General features: G+C 48.6%; 2 protein-coding genes and 1 long non-coding RNA gene across 17 annotated transcripts in view; 2 read left to right on the forward strand and 1 right to left on the reverse strand.

The window, feature by feature from the left end:
- NUMB (NUMB endocytic adaptor protein) overlaps positions 1 to 7,080 on the forward strand; it is a 173,491-nt gene extending 166,411 nt beyond the window's left edge. For 11 of the 14 annotated variants that reach the window (XM_088024524.1, XM_088024529.1, XM_088024528.1 and 8 more), the window contains 3 exons: positions 1,358 to 1,507; positions 3,869 to 4,108; positions 5,016 to 7,080. In XM_088024524.1, the coding sequence (XP_087880650.1) occupies positions 1,358 to 1,507; positions 3,869 to 4,108; positions 5,016 to 5,731 (1,106 nt within the window). In that variant the 3' untranslated portion in view covers positions 5,732 to 7,080. The remainder of the gene's footprint in view (positions 1 to 1,357; positions 1,508 to 3,868; positions 4,109 to 5,015) is intronic. The other 3 variants (XM_028090334.2, XM_028090833.2, XM_028090905.2) reach the window with 2 other exon arrangements.
- The window catches only part of PAPLN (papilin, proteoglycan like sulfated glycoprotein), a 34,790-nt gene continuing 24,689 nt past the window's right edge, over positions 6,302 to 16,402 (reverse strand). For both annotated transcript variants that reach the window (XM_088024522.1, XM_028090117.2), the window contains 4 exons: positions 15,768 to 15,895; positions 15,559 to 15,667; positions 12,966 to 13,132; positions 6,302 to 9,401 (listed from right to left, as the gene is read on the reverse strand). In XM_088024522.1, coding sequence (XP_087880648.1) covers positions 9,226 to 9,401; positions 12,966 to 13,132; positions 15,559 to 15,667; positions 15,768 to 15,895 — 580 coding nt within the window. In that variant the 3' untranslated portion in view covers positions 6,302 to 9,225. The remainder of the gene's footprint in view (positions 9,402 to 12,965; positions 13,133 to 15,558; positions 15,668 to 15,767; positions 15,896 to 16,402) is intronic.
- LOC148163863 (uncharacterized) lies at positions 9,943 to 16,124 on the forward strand. The gene is made up of 2 exons (XR_015768482.1): positions 9,943 to 13,188; positions 13,697 to 16,124. It is a non-coding gene; the product is annotated as an uncharacterized LOC148163863 (long non-coding RNA).

Genomic DNA, 16,402 nt, shown 5'->3' on the forward strand with positions numbered 1-16,402 from the left:
CCGGAGCTAAAGTGTCAGATCTGGTCAGTGCTTTTATTGGGCTCTTTTTTACTTTGCTCTGAGACATGTCGAGCCAGTACTCTAACAGGATATGAGGAAGCTGTCTTTCACTAAGACACTCCCACTGATGATATATAAAAGTCCAGAGAGTTAAGTTTTTTTGACATATGAAACTAGACCTACATAACAGTTGGACTAGATGATTATTGAAGCTCTTTCCAGCTCTCAGCTCCTGTAAAAACGGAAACTCCAGATGCTTTCAGGACCTTGTCTTCAGTTCTCCCTCTGGAGCAGATGGGAAACAAAAACTATTCTTTTCATAGCTGAGCAAAACAAAGGTCCAACACACATTATCAGCTTCCCCAGTGAAATAGAAGTATCCCAGAGTCAATATTAAGAACAAAGGCTCTGGAGTCCTGGACCTCCATTTGCTTTTTCATATTATCACAGTTCATATACTCGCTACTTTGGTGTTTTTGTTTTTAGAGCGGGGGTGGGGTGTGGAGTGGGAGAAGGGGCACAGAGAGGAGAGAGAGGCTCTTAAGCAGGCTTTATGCCCAGCACGGAGCCTGATGCAGGGCTCAGTCTCACAACCCTGAGCTCATGACCTGAGCCAGAACCAAGAGTTGGACGTTTAACCGACTGAGCCACCCAGGCGCCCCTATACTTGCTACTTCGGGAAAAAATGAGTGACGACATTGTCATAGCTTCTTTTTTTTTTTTAAAGATTTTATTTATTTATCTGACAGAGATAGCGAGAGCAGGAACACAAGCAGGGGGAGTGGGAGAGGGGAGAGGGAGAAGCAGGTTTCCCGCGGAGCAGGGAGCCCGATGCGGGGCTCAATCCCAGGACCCTGGGATCATGACCTGAGCCGAAGGCAGACGCTTAACGACTGAGCCACCCAGGTGCCCCCCCTCTCGTAGCTTCTTACAGAGAAAAAGATAGAGCTGCACTGGTGCCCCTGACTTTAACCCATTTCCTGACAGAGTTACTAAGTGGCTCCAGAACTGTACTCAGACCTTGGAAACTAGTTGGAAGACAAACAGGTTGCAGATGTCTTCCAGAAAGATCTAGCTTAACTGGCACAAAAAGAGAACACCAAGTTCTCAGTAGTTTCACACAGGAAAGGAAATAAAGAAATCTGGAGATTGGCAGGAAGGAAGATACTCCTTAGTACATGAATTGTTGACATTTTGTATCAGTTTTTTGAAGCTGCTTTTATAGCCCCACTTGACAGTTGAGACTTTTCCTTTCACAAATAAGGGATGCATTATAAAATGCCACCTTGTGTCATACTGTTATATTTCAGGATTATTCCGTTTTTCTGTCTGGAGCCATTTTCTGTTTCCCTTGCAGTGCCAGAAGTAGAAGGAGAGGCAGAGAGTATCAGCTCCCTGTGCTCACAGATCACCAATGCCTTCAGCACACCCTCCGAGGACCCCTTCTCATCTGCCCCAATGACCAAACCAGTGACGGTGATAGCACCACAGTCTCCTGCCTTTCAAGGTGCGTGCCCTCTGGGCCCATTCAGTTGTTCTCTTTGACGCTTGTACTTTTATGGCACAGCTCACTGACTCTAGATTGGCATCCTGAGTTTCCCAAGAGCTGGTCAGACCCATTAATTTCCCTGTCTGATAATGTCTCAGAGTCATTAATTCCCCTGTTTCACAATGTCTTTGTGCTCTGTCCCCACTCCTGTTTTCTAAAATGTCTGCATTTATCACTTTGCATGTACCTGTCATCTTTGATCCCATTCTGTTAGGAGTTTTTGTAGTCCCCAACCCACTGCTTTATTTGCCACTTAACTGTTAAGAGTCAGAGGTTCCAGCTAGCTCGCTTAGAAGCAGCAGTCATCAGAGTTGGTTCCAACATATGCCTTTTTTTTTTTTTAAAGATTTTATTTATTTATTTGTCAGAGAGAGAGCGCACAGGCAGGGGGAACAGCAGAGGGAGAAGCAGTTCTCCCTGCTGAGCAAGGAGCCCAACAGGGACTCAATCCCAGGAACCCGGGATCATGACCCGAGCGCAAGGCAGATGCTTAACCTACTGAGCCACCCAGGCATCCCACGGTGTATGCTTTCTTTAGCAGAGTGGTTCTCAACCCAGGGCAATTTTGCTCCTTTCGGGGAAAATTTGGCATTCATTGGTGACATTTTTGGGTGTTATGGCCTGGGAGGGGTGGTTGCTACTGTCATGCATAGAGGCTAGGGATGCTACTAAACATCCTTCAGTGCACACGATAGCTGCCCTCGCAACAAGGAATTATCTGGCCCAAATTATCAATAGTGCCAAGGTTGAGAAGCCCTGGACTCACCTAGTTTCCACCCTGTCACAAGAGGCTCATAAAGAAAAAGGCATTTCTTTTGGCTTTTTAGTTCATTTCATCTTCTATAACAAGTATCCTAAAATTTGCCTTTGTAAAGGCATTGAGGAGTTACTAAAAGTTGTTTTCATAGATGCTGAGTTAATAGTTGGTATTGACTCTGAAGTCCACAAAGAGTCTATATATAATTTAAATTACAGACTTCTAGAATTTGAACTCTTATAATCACCATTTCTTCATTTCTTTTGAGAAAGAGCTCAGAAGTTTTGCTGTGGCGACAGTACCCGGTTCCTGTCAGGGGGATACTACATGCTTTCCTTCAGAGTCTCTTCTTAATAACAGAAACAAAAAAAAATCCATTATAATCATGTGCACCAAATGGCTTTTCATTTCATCTAACAAATATTTGTAATACCTATAATAGGCACAATTTATTGAGCACTTACTAGCACAGTGTCTGCCATATCTTGGTAAGGACTCATGCATTTTCTCATCTCATTTAATCCCCACAACAACCCTTTGAGGTAAGCATTACAGATAAGGAAGATGAGGCTCAGAGAGATTGAGCAAATTTTCAAATGCACAGCCAGGATTTAAACCCAGGTCTTTCTGAATATCGTGTCTGTTACATTCTGTTGCCTCTGTGCCTATTTACAATGGGATGTACAAAACTGGAAGAACATAGTCCTTTCCCTGCCTTTAAAGGGCTCCCAGTCTATGGGTGAGCTAGGCTTTTAGACAAGCCTGGGGTAAATAGTACCAATGCCATAAGCATGGTTGCCTAGTCTTAAAGAGGGAGTGATTAAAGCAAAGGGCAGGGGAAGGTGCCTGCTTGTCTGCTCCAAACTAAATATGATAGAGAGCCGGACTAAGGAATAGAAACTGATGGAATAGATATCTGGAGTAAAGGAGCAAGGGTTAAGAGCTTTTTAATAAAGAGAGAGGAAAGAATAGTAATACTTTGAGATATTATGACCATTCCTGAGGGGGAAAAAAACTTCAAAAAAGAAAGATGAAATTAATTCTGTAGTGAATTACAAATTTATTAAACAAATGAAAACATATTCCAAGTTTGATTTCTCATTTATAGTATGAGCATACCAGCTTTATGGTATACTTCTCTCTTTTTTGAAAGAATTAAATAGGATGATGCACGCTGAAGTACTATTAATGATCATAAGGGATCATTATATTTAACCCATTGTTATTGTTGGCATAATTTTATCTTTTGGAAAAGTGGTAGGAGAAGGAAATGCTTTATCTACATCATTATGCCAAAGGCTAAGCTATATCTAGAATAGATTTTCGCTGCTTGTAAGACAAAGCAGCTCTGTTCAACTTAATTGGAAATTGTTTTTCTAGGTTTCATTCCCTCTCCCCCTATACACAGATTTTCCTAGAATGGTCATTTGACTTTTTTTTTTATCAGTATAGCTATTTTAATTACAACCTCTAATTCCCTTTTTGCCAAAAGGTTTGTGTACCCACTGCAAGAGGGCATGGTTATCCCAACACCAACTTTTCTGTCTTATCTGTTCCACCAGTATCGCCCATTGGCCTGACTGACCCAGCTCCAGGGGGTCGCCCGTCCACCCCGCATGCATTAACTCCATCGGTGTTGTCTGCTCCCATTGTAGCTAATGGCACTGACTCAGCCTTCCATGTGCTTGCTGCTAAGCCAGCCCACACTGCTCTAGCACCCGTAGCAATGCCTGTGCGTGAAACCAACCCCTGGGCCCATGCCCCTGATGCTGCTAACAAGGGAATTGCAGCCACACATTCGGGTAAGGTGGCCATGGATGGTGGTGAGGATTCTGGGATCAGATGAGTGACGCCGATTAAGAAACCAACCATTTACCCGAGTGGGAACCAGGGAGAAATCCTTTCAGGAACAGTATGTTTCCCCCCTGGAAATACACTAGTATTAGGAGAGGATGGTGAAGGAGAGGAACTCAAGGGATTAGATTTGATAGTTCTTAGGACTATGAAACAGAATCACCCCCTAGAGCTTTCATAAAATACAGATTCCTGGGCCCTGCCCTGAGTCAACCACTGAATTTGGAGATGTGTGGACATGCCCACAGCAAGGGGGTACCCCACGTACGATGGCAGGCCTACAGAAAGGGCTGCCAAAAGTACTTCATATTTTTCTATACTTTCTAGTTTTCCTATAGTGAACATTTGTTAACTATAAAATCGGAACAAATTTTAAATAGTAATGAAGGCAGTTCACCTGAAGGATAACGTGTCTTGAAGCGAGACGGGGGCCACGAGGCACATTGCCAAGTTACTGGTTATTTTCTTTTTATTCTGTTAGAGCAGAAGGTGAATCACCTTGGGCCCTTCAGAGCATGTGCAAGCTGGTTTCTGTACCATGGAGGAGCCACAGCAGTAGGAAAGGGTTTCTGATGCCAGCCAGCTGCCTTCATTCTGTGCAGTCGAGCCCTATCTAGACAGCTCCTCAGCATGGCTGAGACAGCAGCATGGTCTGACAGGTTCCCTTTGTCCTAAAACAACCCCTCCTCGGCTGGTAATAGAGACTTTTCTCCCACCGGCCAGAACCACAAAATATCCCACTGAGGGACTTGTTCCACCTGTTAGGCTCATTCAGGTAACCAAGGTTATCAGGAAAGAAAAGAAACCCCTAAAGATTCTGATTCGTTTGTCTCTCTCCCTCTTGTTCGTTCCCAGGGACCGAGTGGGGTCAATCTTCTGGTGCTGCATCTCCAGGTCTCTTGCAGGCTGGTCACAGACGCACTCCCTCTGAGGCTGACCGCTGGTTAGAAGAGGTGTCCAAGAGCGTCCGGGCGCAGCAGCCCCAGGCCTCAGCTGCTCCTCTGCAGCCAGTTCTCCAGCCTCCTCCACCCACTGCCATGACCCAGCCAGCGCCGCCTTTCCAAGGGAACGCATTCCTCACCTCTCAGCCTGTGCCAGTGGGCGTGGTCCCACCCCTGCAGCCAGCCTTTGTCCCTGCCCAGTCCTATCCTGTGGCCAATGGGATGCCCTATCCAGCCCCTAATGTGCCTGTGGTGGGTATCACTCCCTCCCAGATGGTAGCCAACGTGTTTGGCACTGCAGGCCACCCTCAGGCCGCCCACCCCCATCAGTCTCCCAGCCTGGTCAAGCAGCAGACATTCCCACAGTATGAGACGAGCAGTGCTACTGCCAGTCCCTTCTTTAAGCCGCCTGCTCAGCACCTCAATGGTTCTGCAGCTTTCAATGGTGTAGACGATGGCAGGTTGGCCTCAGGAGATAAGCACACAGAGGTTCCTGCAGGCACCTGCCCAGTGGATCCTTTCGAAGCCCAGTGGGCTGCATTAGAAAGCAAGTCCAAGCAGCGTACTAACCCCTCTCCCACCAATCCTTTCTCCAGTGACTTACAGAAGACGTTTGAAATTGAACTTTAAGCAGTCTCTATGGCTTATGTATTTTGTCTGTACTTAGCAAGAGCAGGGGCAGAGGTCAAAGGAGCAAAGGGAACTTTGTGTTCCCAGTTAGTATACTTTTCACCAATCCCAAAGGTCCCAAGGCATGTCCAGGCAGAGAGTGCTAGGAGAGGTGATTTTGAAAAAAATGGAAAAAACATTCCTAGAGAAGAGTTGTCTTGCAGTTAGGCTAAAGAAGTCAAGGAAATGTTGCCCTCTGTCCCCCTCCTACTCCCTCAGCCCCTTACAAATCTCTGGCAACAGAGGGGCAGAAATATCTGAACAGGAATCTATTCAAAGCACATTTACTGGAATATAAAACACAACGGGAAGCAAAACAATCTCCCTTTGTTTTTCAGGCCATTCACCTGCCGCCTCTCAGTACTGGCCTTAGAGATCAAGAACATGGTGGCCTGTGCTTGGGCTGGGGACGGGAGGCAGGCTATGTCGCCAGAATTCCCAGGAGGGCACATCAGCAGCTGCCCAACAGAGCTATATTTTAGGGGCAAAGTTGAGCTTCCACTTTGAGTAAGAATAAATATTATAAATATATATATCAAAAAAAAGCCAAAATCTTTATTTTTATGCATTTAGAATATTTTAAATAGTTCTCAATATTAAAAAGTTTTATGAGTTGTAAGTAATCTTGCCAAAGGTAAAAGGGTTAGCTGTAAGAAATTGTACATAAGATTGATTTATCAGTGATGCCTATTGAAGCGGAGAGAGGAAAGGTGGGGAGTTGCAGATGGGGTCCCTAGCTTATTTGGTATCATTCATTGTAAGTAGCACATTGCAGCAACAATCATGCATATGACCAATACAGTCACTAGGTTGTAGTTTTAAAGAAAATGAAAGAGCAGTATTGTCCTGGTTTTAAACCTGTGATGAAATTCTAATGTCTTTATTTTAATGGAATCAGTCTAAATATAGAGAATATGCATTTTCTTTTATATACTGCTGTTTATGTTAATCCTCTACTTAACACTAAGGTGGCAATGACAGAATCACGTCCGTTGATGGGGAGCGCAGGCTACTGTGTTGGTTTGTCATGTGGGTCTTGGTGGGTCTTGTTTTGTCCTTTAGGTTTTGTCCCCACGAGTTTTGTGGGGATGGAGATTCTAGTTCTATTAGCTGTGTGTGCATCTGTCCCCCCCACTTGTGATCAGAACGTCCCGTTGCCAGTGGCGGCCTCTTGACCTCTGGTAACAACGTGAGGTCCCATCTCATTCTTACTTTTGAACGTTGGCCTTACAATCAAATGTAAGTTATATATATTTGTACTGATGAGAATTTATAATCTGCTTTAACAAAAATAAATGTTCGTGGTAGAAGCTTTTGCCCATGAAGGGCTGGTCTTTCCCCTTTTCTTTATTAGCAAGTGTGTTTACTTTTAGTTCTTTTTGGTCTGTTCTTGCTCCGTTCTGCTGCTGCTACAGAACTCTGGTTTGGTGGCTAGAAAATCTTTTATTGGGACTAGTATATTCTTTATTATTGAAGTATAATTGGCATACACTGTTATCGTTTCAGGTGTACAACATATTGATCCAACAATTCTATACATTACGCAGTGCTCATCACAATAAGTGTGGTCACCATCTGTCACCATACATGCTATTACAATATTATTGACTATATTCCCTGTGTTAGACTTTTCATCTCTGTGACTTATAACTGGAAGATTGTACCTCTGGATTAATCCCCTTCATCTATTTTGCCCACCAGGACTAGTATATTCTTAAAATTCACTTTTGTGTTTCTACTTTAGGCTTTGGTTGATCCGAAGCATATCTCTGATGTCAGATTCTTGCTGCTCAAAGTGTGGTCTGGAACAGGAGCATGGACTGCACCTAGGAGCTGAGTTAGAGGTACAGAATCTCAGCACCACCCCCCCCACCCCAGCCTAGTCATCAGAAAATACACTGGAACCAAGGTTCACCTTCTGAAAGGCCCTGCTGGAGCGGTGAGTCTCAGCCTTGGAGCCTTGGATACATACTAGAATCACCTGGGGAACTTTTAAAATCCTCACACTGGCCCATACTCCAGGCCAATTAAATCAAAGTGGTTGGGGGAGGACCCCAGGTTGTTTTTTTTTGTTTGTTTTTCAAGTTCCCAATATGGAATAGAGTTGAGAACCACTGGTCTAGCTTGAGTGTTACTCTCCTGTACTTAGCCCACTACTCTGTGACTAGTTCTGAGAAGAGCTAGCTAACCTCAGACTTACTTCTGAATGATGTTGCCAGTTGGCGAGAACTGGGGAGTCCAAGAAAGTAGCCCTTAGTTTCCAGTTCGTATAGCAAAACCAGCCATGGTAAATGAAAGGAGATACTCCTCTGTATTTTTTTAAGTGGAAAGATAAAAACACCTCTGCCCCTAACCCATGTTTCCTGTGTTGAATGAGAGGTAGACCAAGAAGTATCACTCACCCATGATGCAGTTTGTCTCTTTTCCAACCAGTGTGCTGGTAGTAAAAGCTTTCTCTGTAATGCCTATGTCCCAGAATAACCTGTCACTTAGGTCCAGCCAGTCCTCTGGAGGATGTGTAGAAGGTTAAAGTGGAAAGGGACCTGGAAGCTCATTGAATCCAGGCCTCTTGTTTAGCAGCGAGGAACTGGAGGTTCTGAGAGATGGAGGAGGACTTCTTCCTACTCAAACCATTTCTGAAACCACTTCGTTGTTAATGTATTGCCTTCCCCTCCTTTGCTCCCTTAGCCTGCTGATGCGTGTTTTTAATAGTCTGGTTCTGCCTCACAGATTCCTGCTTGGGGAGGAGAGGCTCCCAGCTGGTCACTGTACATAGCAGGTCAGCTTGATGCAGGGGTGAGGTGATCCTCATAACCAGGCTCTGCATGTTGGCCTCAGGAGGAGGGCTTCGGGCACTAGCTTCCTGAGGAAAGTAAGGAGCCCCCCCCCCACTTCTGGCATGCTCCCATCATGAGCTGCTGCTCCTCCGTCCCAGATCCCTGTACTGAGTGTTATGTGCCGTATTCCTCTTTGGCAAGAGCTTTCACAAACATGCCATTAACTGGACGTATAGGTGGGAGTTGAAGCTGATTGATTGCCACACTGCCTGGAAGGGTGAGGTTGACGACTAGAGCAGTGAACCACTGTTTGACCCTAGAGGAGATGGGAGTTCTAACAGAAAAATTGCCCGACACGGCAGGAACGAGTGTGCCCCGTGTGAGATACATGTTAACTTTGAAACCATCACACACCTTCCCACCCAGCTTTAAATGAATCGAGAACCCTGGTAGCTTGCTTTAGAACCCATTGAATTGATCCTGTATAACAAATGATAGAGGGAAGCCATAAAGGGTGTGCTTATCCAAGCGGACTCCTCGTGCCAGCGACCTGTGGTGCCGGCGGCTGCTGAGGCGCGGCGGGCCGAGAGTCCCGTTCTCTCTCTGAAGGGTAGAGCCCGTTGGCAGCCAGAGGCCACGGACCGGGAGTTGTTTCAGGACTGGGGCTGCGGCTAGCCTTCATCCCTGCCGCCAGACAGGCTGAGCGTGAGGCCGGACGCGGGAACAGCTAGCACAGCAGAAGCCGGAGTAGTACTCATTGCCACAGAGCTGGGCCTGCAGGATCAGATCACAGTTGGCCAGCTCAGGCTGATCGGCACACTCCCTGCCGAGGGCCCTGGGCTGGGCGGGCAGTGCTGCGGAGACAACCGGGGAGAGACAAAGGGGTAAGGAAGCTGTGGAGGCTGAAAAGTCCCACCTCCCCTTTCTTTGCCTTAAGAGGAAAGCAACAGAACTGCCAGATTCCCAAAAAGCACAGTTGCTCTGTATTCTTTTTTTATCACCTGTGTGCATCTCCTACCCCCGCCCCCGCCATGGGCCTCACCTGGGCACGCAGTGGTCCTGCAACCTCAGCCCAGGGCAGACTCTCAGGCACTGACTACACATGGTGACACCTCTTGAAGTTAACTCCCTACCCTTGCTGTTGTGACCTGAAGAGCTGAGTGACAATTGCCTTAGCCCCTGGATTGGGAAGGGAGGGTGGGGGGATCAGCCCGAAGTAAAATTTTGAGTTGGGCCAGAGCTGTCTTGTCTCTTTCTCTCACTGCTGATTTCCTCTAACCTCAAAAGGTTTGTGCCTTCAGTAGCCCCAGTTTATCTCAGTCACTTCATTCCCCATCTTCCCAATTTTCCCACTCCCCCCGCCCCCCCCCCCCCCCCGAGAGAGCAAGCGAGCATTAGGCAAGGCAGTTAGGAGAAGAGCCTAATGAGCTATGGCCCTAACACTGCACTAAGCACAAAATGCTTGCTGCTGCCCCCTCTGAATGTACTAGGAGCTTCGGGAACTTAAAAATCCCTGTGAGAGGGGCGCCTGGCTGGCTGGGTCTGTAGAGCAAGTGACTCTTGATCTCAGGGTCGGCAGTTCAAGCCCCACAGTGGGCATAGAAATTAAAAAAAAAAAATCCCTGTGGGTGTTTTATTCCGCTGCTTCATCTTAGGACTGAAGTGGCCTCATCTAGTTAACTTCCCTTTTCTTTCTGGAAGGGGCTCTTGTGACTCAGCTGGACTTAGGCCTGAATAGCACCTTCCCCTTAAGTCAGACCTCCTGGGGCTTATCTTCATCTCCTCTCCCCCTCCTTCCTCCCAAAATACAACAAAAAAGATTATACCTCAGTAGTCTTAGTACCTGATTCTCTACAGGTTAGGAATATCAGTATAATGAGAGTACTAACTACAGCTGACCCTTAAACAACATGGGTTTGAATTATGCGGGTCCGCGTGATTTTTTTCACTAGATACTGTACAGTATTGTAAATGCATTTTCCTTATGATTTTAACATTTTGTCTAGCTTTCTTTGCTGTAAGAATACAGTATATAATACACATACAATATGTGCTGTGTTATCAGGAGGGCTTTGGTCAACAGGCTATTAGCAAAGTTTTTGGGAGTCAATGTTCTATGTGGATTTTTGACTGCACCAAGGGTCAGTACCCCTAATCGCTGGCATTGCTCAGGGGCCAACCATACCTACATTTATATAAATATCAAGCCATTTATGCATATTGTTTTAAAAAATCAGTAACTTTGATAACGACTTTCTCTCAGCAGTTGCAGCCCGGGGCCTGTGAAGGGCCCAGAGGTTAGGTGCCCAGCACAGTGGTTAACCACACCAGCTCTGGAGCCAGACTGCCTGAGCTCAGTCCTGGCTCTCCTGCTTCCCAGCTGGGTGACTTTGGCCAGTTACTTCAGCTCTCTGCCTGTGCTTCCTCACCTGAAATGGAGATGGGAACAGCACCTTGGGCACAGAGTGACTGTGGCTAAAATTTGAGTGCTTGACCATGTTTTGCTTCATAGCCCCTCATTCCCTCTCATTCAGAAAAAGTGCATGAGCCCCTGTGTTTTATCGCTACAGTATTTTCCGTTTCTCACCCCGGTCTTTTAGGCAAGAAGGTTGGAAGCATGTCCCTTACACCAGAGCATGACTAGCTTAAAGCCCGCTACCTGGACACTAACACCAATTCCAGTATGCCACCAGACCACAAATGGGGCAAAGTGAGGCAGCCTCAAGCAGTGAGACCCTACAAAAAGCATAATCAAAAGAATGAATACAAAGGGAGGGGCGAGACAGCTTCTAGTCAAGAAAGGTGCCCACAAAATAGGAGATGAGCAACACTCATCCAGCAGAGGGCAGGAGAAAGGCGTCCTGTCCAGGAGGCAGGTCACATCAGACATTTCAGTGTGCGACCACACAAGCAAGAGCCCCACCAGACTCTGCCATCAGACAAGTTTCTAATTTGGCTTCCCAAGCAGACGTGTCTACAACGAGTCACAAACATGAACACCTGGGTCCCCTGACAGCTCTCTTACCCAAATCTGCATTCTGGTTTGTAAATCTGGTTGTAGACAAGAGATCAATCTGCTGGGCAGGGCGGAGGGGAAAAATGGCCCTGGTGGTCTAGCGCTTTTGCGAAGGTGTAATGCCCTCCTGCAGTCACCAAGCCTGAGCACTTAGTGATGCTGAGCACTGCGCGGGGCCCCGGGGACTCGAGTCCTATGGCTATCCTAAGGAGCTCAGAAACCGGAAGCCTACGTGTCAGTCTGATTCACTAAGCGACATTTCTACCATGGACCTTCAACCTCTAGTGCTGGCCTCTTCCCACCCACAGCGTAGCAGGCCCCGTACCCCTGGTATAGCAGCTCTCCTGGTGCGTGCTGTGGCCCTGACCGCCATGAGCATCCAGGCAGACAGCACAGGAGAGGTCGTCCTGAAAAGTCTGCTTCAGGCCTCGAGAACCGGCAGCTCGGCCCGGGGCACTGCCCTACTGGTCAGTCAGCCTGCACCAAGGACACATGAAAGAGCAGGCTGGGCAGAGGGCAGGCCTCCCACTCCCCCTTGCCCTCTGGCCTCTTTGACGATAGAGCTCATGTCTATCTTAACAATTCTGAGATGCGCTGATTTTCCCATTTTAACACCTCTCCAATTGGACTGCATCTGAATTGATCGTGTCTTAGCATAGTGTCATTTAACCGTTTTAGCGGCATTTTTTTCTTAGTGGTATGAAACTAATTGTTTTACAACATGGTCCTTAGGTTCACTGATCTATAACTCTGAGCAAGAGCTGAAGAACATAAACTACTGAATAATGCAAGTAAAATTCTGCCCAGTTATAGCTACAGTCGTTTAAGGAAAAGAATATTAAATATGAGGACTAGGGTCTAATCCCAACTTAGCCCCTCATTTGCTGTGTGACTTGAAGAAACATCACATAAGGTGTCTGGATATCTGTCTCATTTGTACGATGGTGATACTAATCCCTGCCCTTCCCTTTCTGGGTTATATGGTCAAAGGCACTTTTCAATCATAGGATCATTTTTTTGCCACCTTGATTAGAATGGACACATTTAACAGTCTATCTGCCGTAAGGATTATAATGAAATTCCAGTCAATCCTATTTCTCAAAATTAGTAAGTCTAAATAATATTTGATAATGCCTATTAAGCTGTTACCAGATGCCCATCATCTGCACCATCTCCTTCACCCTCACCAGAGCTCCCTCAGGCGCTGGAGTCGCCTGCTGCACATGGAAGGGGAGAGGTTCAGGAAGGTTGAGCCCCTTGCCACGGGTGACACTACCAGGAACTGGCAGAGTGAGCCAGGACACAGGCTAGGGTCCCCCCCAGCCCGCAGAGCCTGCCCTCCCCCGCCCTGTGCAGCACAAAGCCAGCTCTAGGGCACAAGTCCCTGGGCTAGGTCTCTTACCCGGTGGGACCAGCTTCACCTCGGTGCTGCGGCTCACTGCCTGGCTTCCACGGTAGGCACTGCACGTGTAGGAGCCCTCATCTCTGGCCTGCAGGTTGTGGATCAGCAGCGTGCCATCTGGGGATTGGTGGATGCGATGCCCATCAGCCCGCACCGGCAGCCCGTTCCTGGAGGGGAGAGGACTGTGGGAGAGCCGGCCAGGCCCAGGAGACAAAGGGAGGAGGTAATCATTGTGGACAGATGACCCTCACCTCGAGAAAGAGATGGGGCAGGGTGCCAAAAAGAACATTCTCAGAGCAAAGTAACTCAGAAGTGAGGTGAACTCACCCCAACTGAGCACACTGATCTAAATTATTGTGAATTTGCCTTTTAATCCACAAAGGAACCCCGCTCTCACTTTTCATCAACAAAGGTCTCTCAAGCAGCCATGAGGTGCCAGGCCCTGTGCTAGGTGAGGGACAAAAGTGCTCCCTGCCTTGAGGGCACTGGCTGGGGTACAGGTGCTTAGGGGCACCTTCCCTGAGGATGACCTAGCTGAGCCCTGACCTGAGGACGAGGAGGAACAGTTGGCCGGTGAAAGGGAGAACGAGGGGGCTTGTGAGCTCAAAGGGAGGCCATGGTCAGAGCAGGGAGGGAAGTGGACACAGCCTAGACAGAGTTTGGCCTGGACCCTGGGGGGAATGGAGGGGTGTGAGCTAAGCAGGACTGACCAGGTATCTGTGCTTGGAAAGGCTTGCCGACTGGGGCGAAGACAAGCCTGAAAGCAGAGAGCAGGAAAGTGGCTACGGCAGAAGTGCACACATGGGTGAGGGCCAGACGTGCGAGGTCGGGAGAAGACATGAAGGATGACAGAGGTTCGGGGCTTGGGTTACTGGGTAAGAGTGGTGCCCCTCCACCATGGGGAGATCCAGAGTGGGGAAGAGGGCTGAACGGTGAATGCTCTTTTCCACCATTTTACATTTTGGGTGCCCACAAGATACCAGGTGGCATTGGATTTGAGGTCTAGACCCAGATAGTGTATCAGCACTGGATGATCCTGGAAACCACATGCCAACAAGGTTACCCAAGGTGAAGTTAGACCAGGGACCAAGCACAGCCTCTCAAGGGATTGGTGTGAGAAGATGAGCCAGCCAGGAAAACAAGCAGCAGCCAGAGGAAGAGGGCCAGGCCAGAGGAAGAAGGCCAGACGACAGTAGTTTCCTGGAGCCAAGAGGAGGGAGCATGTCGGGAGGTGCAAGCTGTCAGTGGAAGGACACTGCAGGTCGTGTGGGAACTGCGATTTGTCCAGAGGATTTAGGAACAGGGCAGTATCCCTGGAGTGGGGATGGATGTGAGCCGCTGTGAGGGGGAGACTCCAGATGAGGCCAGGGTCTGCAGGGATATGCAGGGTCAGAAGAGGGTATCTTTTGTTGTGCTTTAAAGAGGGGAGTCCTGAGCGTGTTTGCTGCTAGGAAGATCAAGGAGAGGCAAAACTGGAAGATACAGGCCTGCTAGAATCATCAGAGGCTGGACCTGATCAGGGCAAGTCTGCACAGAGCACAGCTGCTCAGAAGCCTACAGAAGCTTCTGGCCGCCCTCCCTACTCCTGTGCACAGGACCCTTCCCGTCTTGACATCTCTTATACTCACCTTTGAGGCTCGGTCAAGAACAGCCTTCCCCTCCTCAGCCTTCAAGCCCCAGCCAAAGTCACATGTGTGGCCAGTCCTTCCTGAATTCCCCCAGAGAGGAGGCAGCCTCCGTCCTCTGGGCACACACAGCATTGAGGGCAAACCTCTGGACCCCAGGGGACACGGGGCCATCTCCTGCCTGGGAGTATCTGCGGGCTCAGATTACACCAAGATCCCCAGAGCCCAGGCTATTCCTGACACATGGCAAGGAAGAAGGTGGCAAAAAAGTATTTGCTGATAGAATGAATAAAAGAGCAACTGATCTGGGGTAAAAGACCACTGAAGTCCCCAAACTTGAGTATAGCCCGGTGGTTCTCAACCCCTGAGGGAGATTGTGTCACTCAGGGGACATTAAGAGACGTCTCTAGACATTGTCAATTGTCATGACTTGGGAGGGAGATCCTACAGGCATCTAGTGGGTAGATGGCCTGGATGCTGCCAAACATCCTACAATACACAGGACAGCCCCGGCAATCAAGAATTATCCAGTCCAGGGCACCTGGGTGGCTCAGTCAGCTAAACGTCTGCCTTTGGCTCAGGTCGTGATCCCAGGGTCCTGGGATTGAGCCCCGCATCGGGCTCCCTGCTCCGCGTGGAGCCTGCTTCTCCCTCTGCCTCTGTCCCCTACCCCCACACTTGTATGCTCGGGCTCGCTCTCAAAATCTTAAAAAAGAAAATTATCCAGTTTGAGATACCAATAGTGCCAAGGTTGAGAAACCCTGGTATAGCCCGGCCAAGAGAGACAGTCCTCTGGGGCCTCACTGTGTCAGGAAGAGGGTGCTGCAGCCCCCTCCCCTGGAGGCAGGAGTTGAAGAATGAATGGTGCGAACCACAATATCCTTGCAGAAAGGTGGGCCGCCTCTCTGGGCTGCACAGCCTCAGGTGTGAGGGTCTGAGGGCCAGGCCTGTGTGGAACAGAGCCTTACCTGGACCACCTGATGTTTACGCTTTCTCCTGTCACCACACACAGCAGCCTGGCCGTGTCCCCTTCTGGCACCATCATAGTAGAGGGCAGCTCTGTGATGGTCAGCTCCCCTAGGCCCAAGGAGGAAGCACTGTTGGCCACTCGCCAATCCTGCCCCACCCATGCCGCCTGACCTCAGAGGTCACCTTCCGCTCAGGACTGCCACCTTACCCAGAACTCTGAGCTGGACCCATCTCTGGTCTCGGTCCTGACCGTTGAAAGCAACACAGGCATAGAAGCCACCATCTTGCGCAACCACATGGTTGATGACCAGAGAGCCATCGGGCTGCAGCTGGTGTCTAGGAACAAAGCACAGTCAGGTGGCTCCATCCCCAGGGGGCTGGCAGGGTCTTCCTTTCCCTGGGGAGGGGCTGAGTGGCCCCTACTGTTCCGTGGGGTCTGAGCAAAGGGCCATCCGGCCCTAGGCCCTGAGGTCCTCCAGCTGCTGGTACGCTCATTTACTGGGAGGGGCCTGACCTTTAAGCCTGGCAATAAAAAACTCATTTCAAGCTTCCAGATACAAAATAATTCCGGTGTGGGTTTCTAGTTCTTGCTCTACTCATTCAGCGGGCTCAGATCTCGGTTCTGCCGCTTAGGAGCTATGTGGTGTTAAGCTCCTGTGCATAAGCAGGGTAAGACAGCACCTACCGCAACGTGGCCCTTGTGCGGACTGCACGATGGGGAACAAGCCTCAGGCTCGTAACGAGTACAGGAAATGTCAGCTGTTATGATTACAGCCAGAAATGGGTCTGCCTCCGTTTTGTCCCTCAGCCATCACCCCTCCTTAGCTGGCCCATTACTTCTGT

This window comes from Eumetopias jubatus, unplaced genomic scaffold (genome assembly GCF_037043125.1).
Source record: "Eumetopias jubatus isolate StellerSeaLion01/CBP00866 unplaced genomic scaffold, mEumJub1_p1.0 scaffold_7, whole genome shotgun sequence".
Classification (NCBI taxonomy): domain Eukaryota; kingdom Metazoa; phylum Chordata; class Mammalia; order Carnivora; family Otariidae; genus Eumetopias; species Eumetopias jubatus.